This window comes from Lepisosteus oculatus, chromosome 4 (genome assembly GCF_040954835.1).
Source record: "Lepisosteus oculatus isolate fLepOcu1 chromosome 4, fLepOcu1.hap2, whole genome shotgun sequence".
In the NCBI taxonomy this organism is placed as follows: Eukaryota; Metazoa; Chordata; class Actinopteri; order Semionotiformes; family Lepisosteidae; genus Lepisosteus; species Lepisosteus oculatus.
In genome coordinates, this window is record NC_090699.1 from 30,919,744 (window position 1) to 30,935,064 (window position 15,321).

Below are 15,321 nucleotides of genomic sequence, written 5' to 3' on the forward strand. Positions count from 1 at the left end.
GTATGTTTTATTTAAGCTGATTGTTTTATTTCTCCCTTGAGTATGCCTTTTACGTTCTTGAAATAATTTGTTAAATGGGTTGGGGATTGGTTTTTGTTAAGAAAATAAAGCCCTTTAATATCTGCCAATCATCAGTCCTTTTTTTAAATCAATGAATGTTAGTAGTTGTAGCATTGCTGTATAAGAACATACTGTACAGCCGCTGAAAGGCAGTTTAAGTATCATTGTTAATACTGAACTACAACATATAACACGAGTTTGCATTTTTAAATATTTTTTAGGTTTGATTAATTTCATTTTGAGCTGGGAAATATCCATTTAAAATGTATTCACTTTTTTTAAGAGTTGTGTGGTCTTTCTAAATTATTATTTAAACTATATAAATGGAGATAGATCTGCATGTATTTAGGAATTAGAATAAAGGTGGTCTGTACAAATTTTTTATGGCAAACAAACCTCTAAACGATGCTTTCAGTTGCGATGAGTGAAGTTTTAGAAGACTCGAAACAACCACCTACAGTTTATGGTACTTTCAATGCAAAGTTTTGCACTGAACTGAAATTTTTCAAAAGGAAACCAAAACACTGTGATTTCAAACATATGTTTTGGTCCATGGTAATAATCACAATCGCCTTTATTCACCAAGTACATTTCATGTACTAGGGATTAATTCTGGTGTACCTGGCGCTGCAAAAACATTCTACATATACCATACACAGACAAGACAATAGACATCATAGATTATTAATAATAAAATAATAATCTTGCTTGCGCCTATATAGCACTTTTCTGGACACTCCACTCAAAGTGCTTTACAGGTAATGGGGACTCCCCTCCACCACCACCAATGTGCAGCCCCACCTGGATGATGCGACGGCAGCCATAGTGCGCCAGAACGCCCACCACACATCAGCTACAAGTGGGGAGGAGAGCAGAGTAATGAAGCCAATTCATAGAGGGGGATTATTAGGAGGCCATGACTGGTAAGGGCCAATGGGAAATTTGGCCAGGACACCGGGTTACACCCCTTCTCTTTTCAAGAAACGCCCTGGGATTTTTAATGACCACAGAGAGTCAGAACCTTGGTTTTACGTCTCATCCGAAGGACGGCGCCTGTTTACAGTATAGCGTCCCTGTCACTATACTGGGGCATTAGGACCCAGTGGCTGAAGTGGCTTGGAAAGGAGTACAAGAAGAATAAGACCGCAAGAGCTTCTGTAAATGCTTTCAAAATTGTTTCAGTTTAAGAATTTAGAAGTTTCTTCTGAATGTACAGTATGTGTAACTGAAAACGAAAACTACAAACTTATCTAGAACACAAGTGTTGCATTTAGATCTATGTCTGACAATTTCATTGTGAAGCTGGATGGTATCATTAAGTGTGCAAGGCTTACCTTGTTGTTGTCACCAAAGGAGTTGCAGGGTTTTAACACAAAATGAGAATTATTTCATAAGAGTAGTCTTTTGCCTCTGTGTTTTGTAGCCAAATTACTTCCCTGTTTTTGAACCAGTCATTGCATTTGATGAAACCTTGTAGAAGCAGATAGGTTAGTCTAACAGGAGTTAAGGAAACCTTTCCTGATTTTCAGCCACCATGTACAATATACAGTAGGTCCTATTCCAGTAGTGTTCTATCTTTAAACACAGTCTCTATTCACAGTACTTATTTTTACTTCATCTTGCATCACATTCTTAAGGTGTTTGCTTGTTACACACTGTAAAATGACATTTCCTAGTTATGTTGCCCCAGACATATGGTTCCTCACAAGGATTCAGTATTTAAGAATGACAAAAGCAGCATCTGCTAACATTTCCCGTGTCACAGTTTCTGTTCATATTTAAAGTATTGCATCCTTCTGAGAACAGTCTTGAATGCTCTTTGCAAAACGTTTAAGTGAAGCAAATTCTTGTGCTACAATAAATAAAACCAACAAGCACAATCTTTGAAGTTCTGTTTTTTCCACTGAAATAGAAAATATTGCAGAACTTCAAAGCAGTGCACAAGCATATACTATTGTGGATGACCAGTATAGCACATAATTTGTGTATATTCCTTCCCCATCTATTTTCTTCTTCAGTGATCTGCATGGAGCGTACAATGTAGTGAATGCCATTTCTCCTGGAGTGAGAAAACCAGAACAAATCTGTGGAGTCACTTGGCCTGAGCCTTTCCTTTCCTTGAGCTATTCGTTTTAAATGTCATAGCATTTCATGGGACAATACCATGGAAAGGTTACAAGAAATCCATTCACGCAAATGTTCAGGTAATGGTAATGGGGAGGCCTTTGCTGAAATGCAAATGAATAAGTTCTTTTGAGTATTATAAATGTTAAAAGCATGTAGAAGAATGGGAAGAAGAGTGGAATAAAAACGAGCACCAATGCAAAATGACAAAATTCATATTCATATTGATGAATTATTAATATTTGAATGACCGTTACACTATTAACATTCCTATCAATGACTTATTAATATCAGTTATATATTATTAGCATAATAATAATACCATTACTACTAATGGTACATTTATTATATTATTAATATCAACATTCAATATTATAACAATAATATTAATATTATTCATATTGATATTGATTCATATTAACTGCTGTGTAACATAACTGAAGTATTTAATTTGTATACTTCAAGCATGGTTCTGCTAGTTGATTGTAGGCTAAATACTTTTTATCTCAAAGGTTGTTAATCACAGGAAACCTGTACTGTACTGGTGCAGGTACTGTAGTGTACATCAGCAGTGCATTTCCAACCAGCAGACTAACAAAACTGGTTTATTTGGCCGCAAACAAGTGTAAAAATAAAACACTGGTTAAAGTAAAATCTCATTTCATACCCAAACTTTCATCATCTTGATAGATATTTTTTTGTTCCATATCATCAGCTGTGCGGGTTCCGTTTCCATCCTCTTTAACGGGACACACATTAATTCAAGCTGGCATGTGAAACGGCGCTGGCCAAAGCCCTGCTATTGCAGTCTGCCCAAAGGTCTAGGCATTATCAGATCATCGATGAGGCCTCCTCCCCAGCTCACAAGCCACTGCCAGGATTGGAGCCTGAAACAAATTGTTTGGTGGAGTGCCCATCTACAGTGTGGGGTTGTGTCTGTGTGGCGGATGTAGGTAAAATGACTGTAGGCTGTTGAGTAGCGAAAGGGAGGACTGACAGGATGCCACTCAAAAATCTAAAATACCACAAACCCCTGGACGTCTGTTTTTGATTTCCTGTTGCTCACCTGAGCTCATGTCTGTAACACTGCCTTTTGATGTTGTGTTCCTGCAGCTGATAGGGGGCTTCATCCTGTTCATTGGTATCTATGCAGAAGTGGAGAGGCAGAGATACAAAACCCTGGAGGGCACCTTCCTAGCGCCGGCCATCATCCTCATCGTGCTGGGAGTGATCATGTTCATCGTCTCCTTTATTGGGGCACTAGCGTCCCTGCGTGACAACCTGAGCCTTTTGAGGGTGGTAGGTACCAAGAGACATTTTCCACTCTTACCTTCCATCTGTCCCTTCCTCTTATTGATTCAGGAAAAAAGAAAAACAGGAAGTGCCTCGGAGCCATCTGAGAAGTGTTTGTGTACTAGGTGTTGTACCTGTTGGAACCACATGAAAGAGAAGCTGACAAATAGAAGGGGAACCATAAATGGACTAAAAACGATGATTGAAATGATTGCTTTTGACCCCTTTGGTAACAGATACAGATCATGATTGTTGGACTACTGTACTTACACAACACAGTTATTGTGCAGCACAGCACCTTAATCCTTTCTAATGCTATTATGGAATTGAATTGACTTAGAAGGCAGTGTTTTCATTTCATTTCAGTGCCTTTTTTTGGTCTTGGTGTAAAAAGAAGAGTTTAGTTTTACCAAGCCGCGCCTTGTGGTGTGACCTCAAAGCCCAAGCTCAGTAAAGACTAAACTGTTTTCTGGTCATCTTAATCTTTAGAGGTTCAAGGTGTGGGAACATACATTATTCTTTTGAAATGCACGGCTTGGGTGAGTCCAGAAGACAGAGTTTAGTGACAGTCACCTAATCCTGATCCACAAAGGACAACTTTTGAAGTTTCAGCTAATGCAAGGGGAAGTCACCTGAGCCTTAAATTTAACCAAATCAACTAATAACAATAATTTGTCAAATCTAATGGTTTAGTGACATTTTCAAATACATTGTTTGTTTTAGAAATCAGATTTCCTTTAAGGGTAGTAATCTTACAGTGTCAAGTCATCCATCATTTTATGGCAAATATTTCCTGTGTGTGTCTTACCATGTCATTATGAATGCATTGTCAAATAAAGTAACAAAAACAAAACAGGGGCCAGTTATAATTGAATGGCAGCTCTATGTATATTCTATTAAATTAACCCACTCTGTGTGTTAATATTACAGTAATACTCTGGTCAGTTACAATAGTACTGGGGTAATTACAGTTTTTGTTATAGTTATGCTGAGAAGTAGCACCTAACACATGAATACATTTCCATTCGCTATATGTAAGAAGTTTGATTAATTATAGATACAGAAACATGCTATGCAATATTAATAAAAAAGCAGACCTTAGCTACTTTCTAATTAACTATAGATGTGTAAAATATATGTACATACCATCACATAAATACAGTAGTATAAAGAAGCTTTTAGCTTTTTTAGATCTCTTCTTGGGATCTATAAAGACCCTCCCACCACTAAATCATTACCCTCAGCTATTGCTTTTAAACATTTTAAGCCTAACTCCTGTCTTAAAACTAAAAAAAAAAAAAAATATTTAATCTAATTACAGTGTTTTTAATTTTAGTAAAATGTTTTATACAAATATACCGTAGGCTCTCGAAATCTACAAATTTAACATTCGGGAATTAGCTTCGTTGCGAATCGCTCTGGCTGACGATGTCTTGGATGGAAGAGGAGCAGGGCAGAATGAAACTGAAAGTGCAACTTTCAGATTAACTGCACCATGGACTAGCATCATGAGTCAAATCTCTCTAGTGTGTGAGCCGCTCACTGCTCCCTGCCCAAGTACCCGGTACCCTGTATCTGCATCTCAGCGTGGTCTTGCTTATATATTGTAACAAACGCTTACCATTCTGTGTTGGCAGCGCGGAGAATGACATATGATGCAGAAGAGTGATTCGTGTGGTTTATCTTACTGTTGGTTTTCTATTACTGTTGTTTGTTTTAGCTGTTCAATGTTAATTAAATTAACTTAAAGCCAATGCATTAATACTTTAATTATCATATAAGAGAAAGTTCCTTCTTTTAACCATACATACTATATACCACAGTACATTATGCAGTAGGGGTGGATTTGGTTATATGTGAATTTGGCTACTCAGGAGGACGTGTTGAGAAGAAGTAGAGAAGACTCTACTGTACGTACATGCATCCATCCATTTCTCTAATCTCTTCTTCCAGTTCAGGGTTGACAACAACAGACAACAAGGCAGGGTACACCCTGGATGGGACACCAGTCCATCGCAGGGCAGACACAGTCATGCACACACTCACCAGGACCAGTGTTTCCAGAAGCCAGCTAACCTAGAGTACCAGTATGTTTTTGGACTGTGCGAGGACACTGGAGCACCCGGAAGAAACCCACACAAACACATGGCGAACATACAGACTTTCACGCCAGCAGCTATCACCCCAGGTCTAGAATTGAAACCAGAGCCCCAGTACTGCAAGACAACAGTGCTAACCACTGCACCACTGTGCCACCCACTACTGTACATATAATAGTTAATTCAAAAGTAAAAGTATTTTTTTTCTAAATGTATGTGGTTCTTTAGATTCAACATGTGATGCAGAAGCAGTCTATTAAAAGAAAAGGATCTCCTGGGCAAACTGTAAAATTAAACAATATCACCAAGCATTTAGAAAATTCATTTTTCCAATCAAGCCTTGAATGAATCTTGGATTCATGGATTCTCAAGGGAAGTGCTAGTTTTGAATGCATTTATTTGTAATGAAAAATTATACCCACTCTGTTAATGAGAAAGTATTTAGTATGCCACTAGCTGACTGCATTAAAGGTTTGTTCAAGGTTAGGTAGAGTAGATGTAGTCAATATTTTGAGCAATGTATTAACACAATTCTATATACAGTAGATTGAAAATTTAACACCGCCTCTTTAAAACTACCTGCAACAAAGACGTAGAATTTCTCCATTAAATATGGAATTTACACAAGTAATTTCTTTTTTTTTTACTCTGTTTAATGCCACTTATAAGAAAAAGACTTTTAATCAATTTGGGATTATATCAATTACAGTGTACATATAAAATTGTGGCTTCATTTATTCCAGAGAGTAAGACTCAAAAGCATATTTTTAAAAACATAAATTCTGTTTTAATAGGAAAACTTTTATTTAAATAACCTAGCAGCTGTTCATCCTTCATGACTTTTTTAAAATTGGTTTCATCTTGTGAATGAAACAGTTCTAACTCTGCACATCTAATGCATAAAGCATTAAATGTATACTGATATCAATAAAAATCATTTAAATCACTAAATCGTTTGTTTTATCAAAACTTGTCCTACTTTATCTCACAAATATATGCTTTTGTGTACTACTTTAGTCATTTCTGGTTTTGAGAGTGTTATGCATTTATTTTATAGTTCTATTCATCATATAGTGCAGAGACCTGCTTACAGATGAATAACAGCTTAAGCCAATGAAAAAACAAATTCCCATTCCCATTCGTTTAATGTCTGTGGGGTCTGTTTCTTAGAAATAATTACTGTATTTAACATGATCAAACAATCAAAACTAAAATGTTATCCTTTTCTTAAAATGTATTTATTACCCTGTATTATACCATATATTGGGGGCACAAACACTTAATTTAATTTGAATTTGGGGGATTCTTTCTAAGAAAATGCTGCAGCCACTTTTTTTAAATTGCAGATTTTCTTTAATTTAGGTTCTAGATCCCCTAGTTCTGCATGAACTGGTATTTCATTGTCTTCTGAAAACCTGCTTCATATTCTTTTTTCATCACCAATGTTAATTACTGTAAGTATGCTATTATCTAAAATAACCAGTGCAAGTTTTCTAAATGATAATCAATACATTTGCTTTAAATTAAAAGTAACATTAAATCCAACATAACTGCAAGTTCTAATGAGAGTGTATGCAGACCACGTGTCAGCATAGAGTTGAACACCTAAACACTTCATCAAAACCTGTTTAAAACATGTTTTTTTTACATTAAACAATATTGAAAAAACAAATGAATTCAGAAGTACTTATATCATATTTTATCCTTAATATTTAATGGGAATATCTGAGAAATATAGAAAGAGAATTTCTGTAACTAATCTGTTTGTTGGGCGTTTTTTTACAAATACTCTAGTATTTTTAAAATGCACCCACTTGTATTCAGCTGGTCTCAGAAAAGGGGATCATTCTGCATTGCTTGACTTGCCAGTATTGTAGAATGTGTAGAACAAATTTATGTAGTGCTGATACTGAAGGATAGAAAGCTAGAGATTTACCTTTAACATTCTTATGCTTGATGAGTTTTATGTATTGCTCTATTTTTCCCTTAAAAGTTGCAATTATTTTATTATCTTAATGTGCAGATAACTCTGACAGCTTCATTAACTTGCTAAGTACCTCCCTAATCAGCTGATTATTGCTTGCCCCTAAGCGTTCAGAAAGCTGAACATTTTTTCTGCAAGGCTTGTGTAGGTGAACTTGTAGCAAAGTATACAATTATAAGCAAATAACAGACAAGATTAATTATGTGTTTACAAAAAAACGCACTTCTTTGAACACAATGAAATACAGTAGGTAGAAAATGTATTATGCTAGCACTCTACCTTCATGTATCTGTATCTTTCTTGGATCAGATTTTTACTGTTTTTTCCCTGTAAATGCCCTCTTTTATTGCCTCTAGTTACTGAGAAACAGTTTGGATGTGATGTTAGTCACCAGTTCATGTTGTAATAGTTGTGCTAACAGTTGCACTGAACAGTACTGCATTTATTTGTCTTGGAAAGTTGTACATCTGGCATTTTTACAATCATTTAGAATCCATTTAGATGTAGTACTTTGGGTCAAACACAGGCTGAATTCATGTGTCTGTGCTTTGTAATAGATGTTTCATTGACTTCTTTGTGCTGGAACAGGGAGTTGGTGGTGATTTTTAAACCTTTTCAAGGAGTTAATTGAATGGCTAAATACATTGCATTTCAGATGTAGAGCATAAAGCACCAACAATTACATAATAATTTAAAAGTTTATTTTATAGCTTGCACACTATGTTAAAAAATGTTTTACTTTTGATAGGGATGCTCATTTGACTCTGTTAAAACATTCCAGAGTCTGTATTTGAATTAGTGAATCATATTGTAAAACAATCTTTCACATTAACCTTTTTAATACTCAAGCAATCCTTTTTTGAAGAAAAAGAATATTAACGATGAAAATACACATTCCTTGAAAAAGGATTAATTAGGGAAAAGATGCAGGGTTCCAATAAATATTGGCTTGGGGGATAATGATAAACAGTGTCTAGGCTTAAATATTCAGGCAGCCTTAGAGAGGTAACACGCCATCTGGAGAATGCTTAAAAAATGAATAATTATCACTAACAAACAGTTGAAAGAATTGCATGATTTTGTGGGGTTTCGTGTTTACCTCCATAACTTGTAGTTCTCAGTCATGCCATCTGCAGAAAGACTTAACACTACAAAGAAGCAAATGTCTTATTTTATTCTTTAACTAGTAGTCAGGAGATGGGTGGACTATTTCTTTATGATTTTTATTATTTGTTTATTTTCCCGCTATGAGTCATGAATAGCCAAATCTTTTAAACTTGGGCAGTGTCTTTGCAGTAGGACTCAGACAGGTGCAGGAGAAATGGCAACAGCTGTTCTCCATGGTGTGAATTCTCAATCCGAGACTGGATGTGTATTTTGCATAATTTAATTAGACTAAAAACAGGCGAACAGTCTGTTTTCAGGCTTCTTCCTGAAACAGCCTGCCGAAGTATCTCCCCCTGGTTTGTTTTTCTTTCCAGTAGTTTTGTCTTGATTATTGTTAGGGTAAGGCCTCCCAAGGTCATGTGTGTCTGCATGTTTGCACGTGTAGAGGGAGTTTAAAAGGCACTCTTTTCTTTTTACATTTCTGAGTTTCACATCTGTTGCCCAATCCAGCAAAAATAAAAATAGAGATCCTTGCAGCTAAAAACAGATTCGAAATGAAGTGCTTCAGAAATCCTTTGTTTTTTTCAGGTTCAATTAAAAAAATCGTGATTAAAGCAGTGCAACACACATCTATCATATAACATTGTTCTCATATGTACAGAAAAATGATTTGATTGTCCAACAGCCTATGTTAGTTTAAGCTCTCTAAACAGCTTTGTGCCCATACAGTACATCCTCTAAAGCAGTATTTTCCATTGTTTTAGTTATTTGTTTAATATGTGTGCTGCTCAGTGTTATTCCACAAGGCTCAGGCTCTTTCTGTGGTGTTCAAATCAGAAACAAATGATATCAGAAAAATAAACATTGTTCTTGAAGTCGGTGCTGCTCCACATTCTCCGTATTTCAGCTAGTCAAGATTTTTGTTGGGGAAGGTACTGTAATTTGTAGTAAAACCTGGAATCGTGTTTTCTTTCTCAAATGTGCTTTTCTTGATTCCTGAAGGAGGAAAGATGAACACAAGTGTATCGTAGACATGTCAAAGACAAAATGTTTTTAAAATATCCTCCGTCTGCCAGCTTAACAACAAAACAAGTAAAGATGGTTTCAAGCAAAAATTTACTAATAAATCCAACTTCAAAAGTATACAAGATACACTGAGTTCTGTTGTGTTATCTATTCATTTTAACATAAAACTTTCAAGAAGAATTATCTTACTTTTTGTATGAACATTGTTTCTGTGTCTATTTTTATTGCACTAAATTTTCTCAGATTTATACTGATGATGAATTATTGGCTTGTTGTCAGGCATTAACCAACATGTGAAAAATACAAATGAGGTGTTGTGGGAAGAGTGGGATGTTGAAACCTGTTGGCTTTAAAAGAGAACTTGCTGTTCTCAAATATAGAAACCGAATTTCCATTGGAAAGTATATATATATATTTTTTTGCATTGCGTTATTTCTGTATTTGTTGGAGAGGAGGTTATTGGATATTTCTCCGAGCAGTTAGGCCGAAGATCCAGTAGGATGGGTCTCCAGTGCCCGGTGGGACAGCCCAGGGGAGGCTGTCGAGTGCACTGTCCTTCCTGTGGCTCTCGAGTCTCGAGTGGGAAATTAAGATTCCCGCTGTGTGCGCTCTCCTGACAAGAGCACGATCATACAGGCCTTCTGCGTAGAGAGGAGAGCATGACAAATGGCCTGGGACTTTATTTTTTGCACTTTTGTTGTTTATTTTGACAATAAAATGGAATCGCCTCCTGGCAGTGGCATTTTGATGTATGGCCTGGATGTGACTGATAGAAAGTATGCGGAGGCAGCCAGTGATATACGTTCGCTCGCCAGAATTTTGGCAATTTGAAAGCAGACCCAAAAGCAACAGGTGCCGTTTAAAAGGGGTTTGTTGTGCTCAGTTGGTTTGATGATAAACACGCAAATTCCTTTCCGAATAGAGGATTCATGTGAAATTTTCCAATTGATTCTATCTAAAAGACTAAAGGACATTTGGAATGTGCTTGTCCACCCTCTTGTATCTGTGCCAAAAATGATACAGAATCACTGTTGGCTACTTAATCTTGCTTAATAATGTAGTCACATTCCTTTGTTCATGTTCATTTGTTTTAATCCCCATGGATTCATGCAAAACAGTGGAACCTAACAGGTGTGTGTGATAGAGTTGCTGCATAAAACATTTTAGCCGGAATAATTGATTAAGGGTCACTCGTTATAGATGGAGGGGGAGTAAATCCATCCTCTGCTCTCTGAGACTCATTGCTTATCTTGTTTGTTTTTAAAATTATTTTTGCAGACCCCTCACATCAATTAGGCCCATACAAAGGCTGTTTGGCAACACTTGACAAAGACATAAAAAGTAGAAAAATTTTGTAATTTTCCATTCAGTGAGCTGTGTAGGTTTAGTAGTGAAAAGCTTCTTTTTTTTTTCAGAAAGGGGCAGCAGTGCCACTGTGGACATCTGGCTTCATCCACTATTCACTCTCACAGTTTTTCAGAACACCTGTTGCCTAATCTTTTGTGATCCCCCTCCAACACACTCACAACAAGAACTAGAAAACCCATTAACCTCTGGCTAGACTCGCTGAAAGTTTACTTGCGTGTACAGCTATCATTCATTATTTGACTGAAATCTGAAATACAGTACATGCATGTGGAACATTTTGAACATTATTCGGGTAGCAAGGAGTTCATATTGCTCAAACCTCTCCTCCTGATCTGTTTTGTTTTATGCTTTCAGAAGATAAATGTTTTTCTGTTACATGTATGTGTAAAGAGCTGGATCTCCAATAATGTTCAGTCCTAGGATATGACATTTGTCATTTTCATGTTACATATTTTAAAAAATGTAAAAGGCCTGGGTCCTTTCTTTAGGATGTGAGCAATTGTAAAACTAAATTTACAATTCAATTATTTATTTTTGTAGTTTCAGTATGCTCTGACGATCTGCCTGATCCTAGAGCTTCTCGGTGGGATACTGGCTCTACTTTTCAGAAACAAGGTACAGTTGACAATTTTTTTTATTTTCCAGTTCTCTAATGAATCTATCTTCTGAGCCTAAAATTAAAGAAAAACTCCTTTCTTGCCTTAACAAAAAATAAAATCCATATAGTTCTGGGGTAATGTTTCAGAGATTATTTATGTTATTAATTTAAGTTTGCTATAAAGTCTTGGAATAATATGGTAACAAAAAATTATTTGTCACTTTGTGTTCATGCTAATTTTTATTTTATTTTATGTTTTATAATGGCTGTTAGGATTACCTAGGTTTACCTTTTATAGGTTATATAAAATTGCTTTCTCCCTGAAGATGACTGGTAATAGGTGTGCATTGATGTGCGTCACAATTATTTATTTGTACTGGGGAAAAAGGTAAAAGTCACAAGGTAAAAGCTGTTCATGCATGAGATTACACCATTGGGCACCATTGGGCTGGGTGGCTAGAGATTACTGTACATACAGAGGAAAAGTGTATGGTGATGCCACTCAGAAAAAGTTAAACCTAGAAATTAAGGCGAAAGCACAAAGATTAATGGAATGATAGAAGATGAGCAAGACTCGAGGAGAAACGAGAGGAAAGAAAGCTACAATTGTGAAGGGGAAAGGAAGAAAGAAAAGAAGCTGTTGGATGAAGGGATGAGATTCTACTGTTCAGTGTAGCCATTTAACTGAAACGGTTTCAGTTCACTTCACTTCACTTTGGTGTTCAAAGTAGCAGTTATTTTGAAGTATCATTTGATGGCCAGGAGTATACAGTATCTATTATAAACAAGCACCTTAGAGAGTTACAGGATGCTTCCAGGAGGGAAGGTTAGCTTGACTTTTATAGTCTCAGTCATAAAGCCTTAACAGTATGTCAGCAATATTGTTCAAAAGAACAGTAGGTTCTTGGATTTCGTGAGTTATTAATGACTAATTAGGTAGGCAATATACTGACTAAGCTACAATTTTAAAATAAAATAATTCTATTAGACATATTTTTTTTTTATTTATATTTGCCAAATACTTTTTGTGGAATAGCCAATAATGTGATTTTACATCTCAGCCTGCTGCCGTGAACCCCGTAACTGCACACGGGAGAGTGAGGAAAGTGCAGCACGACCTCTCCCACCTATTCACCTTCCAGCCCCTCCTCTTTCTAACACATCAGATCCGTGCTGGAGGTTTTTTGCATCTCTCGCCAGTGGCACTGCATGCCTTCAAGCATACAGCTGGTCATGAGGGTCTCTGAGATCCAGGGGCACCATGGCTGATGAATCCTGTCTGACACTCGGAGGCTCTGACAATTCCACTTGAGAGAATGTGTTCAGAGCTTGTGACACGACCCAGGTTTGAACCCCTGACTGTAGAACTCAATCTGTGCTCAAGCTAGTATAGGGAATAGGGATAATGGTGTTTTAAGATTAAAGTATATGCATTGTTTTCTTTATATCTATAAACTGTTGAGTGGTGGAATCAAAGGTATACAGTTTTTATTGTTTTATCTGTGTAAGACAGACAATGATATGTGAACAGGAGAAGTAATAGCATGTTATAATTATAGAATTAATTGTGATGGCAAGTGTTTCAGATTCTGTTATCTAAAGGAGTGAACACTTTTTGCACTGCGTATTAATATTGCACCTAAAGCATGCTTTAGATATGCAAGTTCAATAATAAAAACAACTCTTAGAATATTGCTATGAACAGGTGCTAAAAAGAAGCTACTCTTCTTTTACATTTTAGATGTCAATGCCCTGAGCACATACAGTACTTTATACCGTTAATAGCTTTTTTCTGCAAATGTGCTTTTCCACTGAGTGCTTCCTTTCCTTCACCTGAAATAATATTACAAAATGTTGTGATTCTTACTTCTGATGTGTCTGTTACATTGCATTCATCTCTGCCTGGCTGTTCCAGCAATTTGTTTTGACAGCCTTAGGGAAAAACATTTTACCCCAATAGTGAAGTTGTTTCAATTTATTCCAACATGCCAAGGCAATCTGCTGCTGGTTTCAGTCACCAAATCCTAAATTAACCTTCCGATAATTTATTTTTGATTCTACTGCTGTCCAAAAAATCCCCTCTGGTCTCCTCAATGGGATTTGCCTACTTTAATCCTTTTACTTTGTGTTTACATTATGCGGACCAAACGTCAGCTAGGATTTAAAATGAAAATAATATTTGTCTTACTAAGTGGACCCTCTATGATTTGCATGCACACACATAACAATCGCAAAATGTTCTCTACAAACAATTATAAGCACAAGCTATATAAAATCAAATTTGTGGGACATAAATGCCAACAGAGTTAAGAACCGTTATTATTGACGAGGTGGAGAAGTATGTTTGATTGTTTTTTGAATCCCACCTGCGTGCAGCTTCCCTTATTGATTTACTTCTACACAGCTGACTGCAAGGGTAGTATTCCTGCAACCTCTAAAAGGTAATAAAGAAAAGTTAAACAAGTGATGTCAAAATCTTACAATTTTTATGCAGTAGGATGGTGTTGGGAAAACAGATGAAACATGTTAGAATAAGCTTGCAATTACTAATATTTGCAAAGAGTCCAGGTGGCAGCGTGGATGTTGTTGCTCACATGCCTGTTGTGGTGAAATGGAATGAGATCCAGCTCTAGTTACTCTGGCCCTACAATGCACAGTGCAGCTCAGAATCCGACCTCACCCACGTGCTCCAGGGTAGAGTGAATGCCTAATGAAGAGGTAGTGAGATGAAAACGTTGAAGTAGCCGATCGTGGTGCCAGCTCTTTGGGTTCATACTGTGGCCCACGTCCATCTGCAGCTCCTTTCAGCTTTGCAAGGACTGAGCAGTGAGCAGGACCACGTTGGCATCCTTCCTGAAAGTCACCACTGCCAGCAAAGCAAACAGTCTGTAGCATTTGCCAGAGGGCACTGCTAATCAGTTAAGTGCGTGCAGCACAATGCCTGGTGTTCTGTCAGGTCCATTCACTCAGGGCAAAACTAGACAGCTGGAGTTTGCATCAAGTTTGCGTCTTGGGATTCCTTACTTTTCAGGAGGGTGCAGAAAAATCTGTTTCAGTAGAGAGCAAAGATAAGGCTAATGGGCAGGAAAGACGGAAACAGAAAATCTAAGTGATATTATTAAAAATATTAGCCTCCTGAGATCAGACATGGCTTCTGGGTGTTTAATGCACCCACACCATTGTCTTAATAAAACTAATTGAAAGTGAGAAAAGAAACCAGTGATATTAAATGTTTTTTTGTTGCTTTTTCCATTAAACAAAGATGGTATTCAAAGAGTGCTGAAGGTGTAGCTTCTTATTTTCCAACATTGAGCATCTAAAGTTGAATTTTTAGGTTCTGCGATTCTAAATATATGAATCCCCACAGACAAGCAGCTGTGACATGCCGCCCCCACCCCACCCCCACCTCCCAACCAGCTTGGAGGCAAAAGTATATGAACAGCTGGCATAAAGTGTGTAAAGAGTAAAGTCCTCCAGAACTCAGGATTAGTGAGTAGTTAACCTAATATGCCCATCTGTGTCATCTCAGAGGAATGCACCCTTTCTGTCCACTCAGTGAGGTCTGTGGGCAACAGTTCTAGTAGCTCTACCAATGACAGGTTATATGGCCTCTTTCTGACAAAGTATGGTCCTGTTTGTTACAATAAGGATAGACTAGCTGG

The 15,321-nt window shown here is 36.9% G+C and overlaps 1 protein-coding gene across 1 annotated transcript in view; it reads left to right on the forward strand.

The window, feature by feature from the left end:
* tspan15 (tetraspanin 15) overlaps positions 1–15,321 on the forward strand; it is a 66,798-nt gene that overhangs the window by 14,410 nt on the left and 37,067 nt on the right. Inside the window, exons 2-3 of the mRNA XM_006630573.3 lie at positions 3,298–3,483; positions 11,602–11,676. Of these exons, the coding sequence (XP_006630636.1) occupies positions 3,298–3,483; positions 11,602–11,676 (261 nt within the window). The remainder of the gene's footprint in view (positions 1–3,297; positions 3,484–11,601; positions 11,677–15,321) is intronic.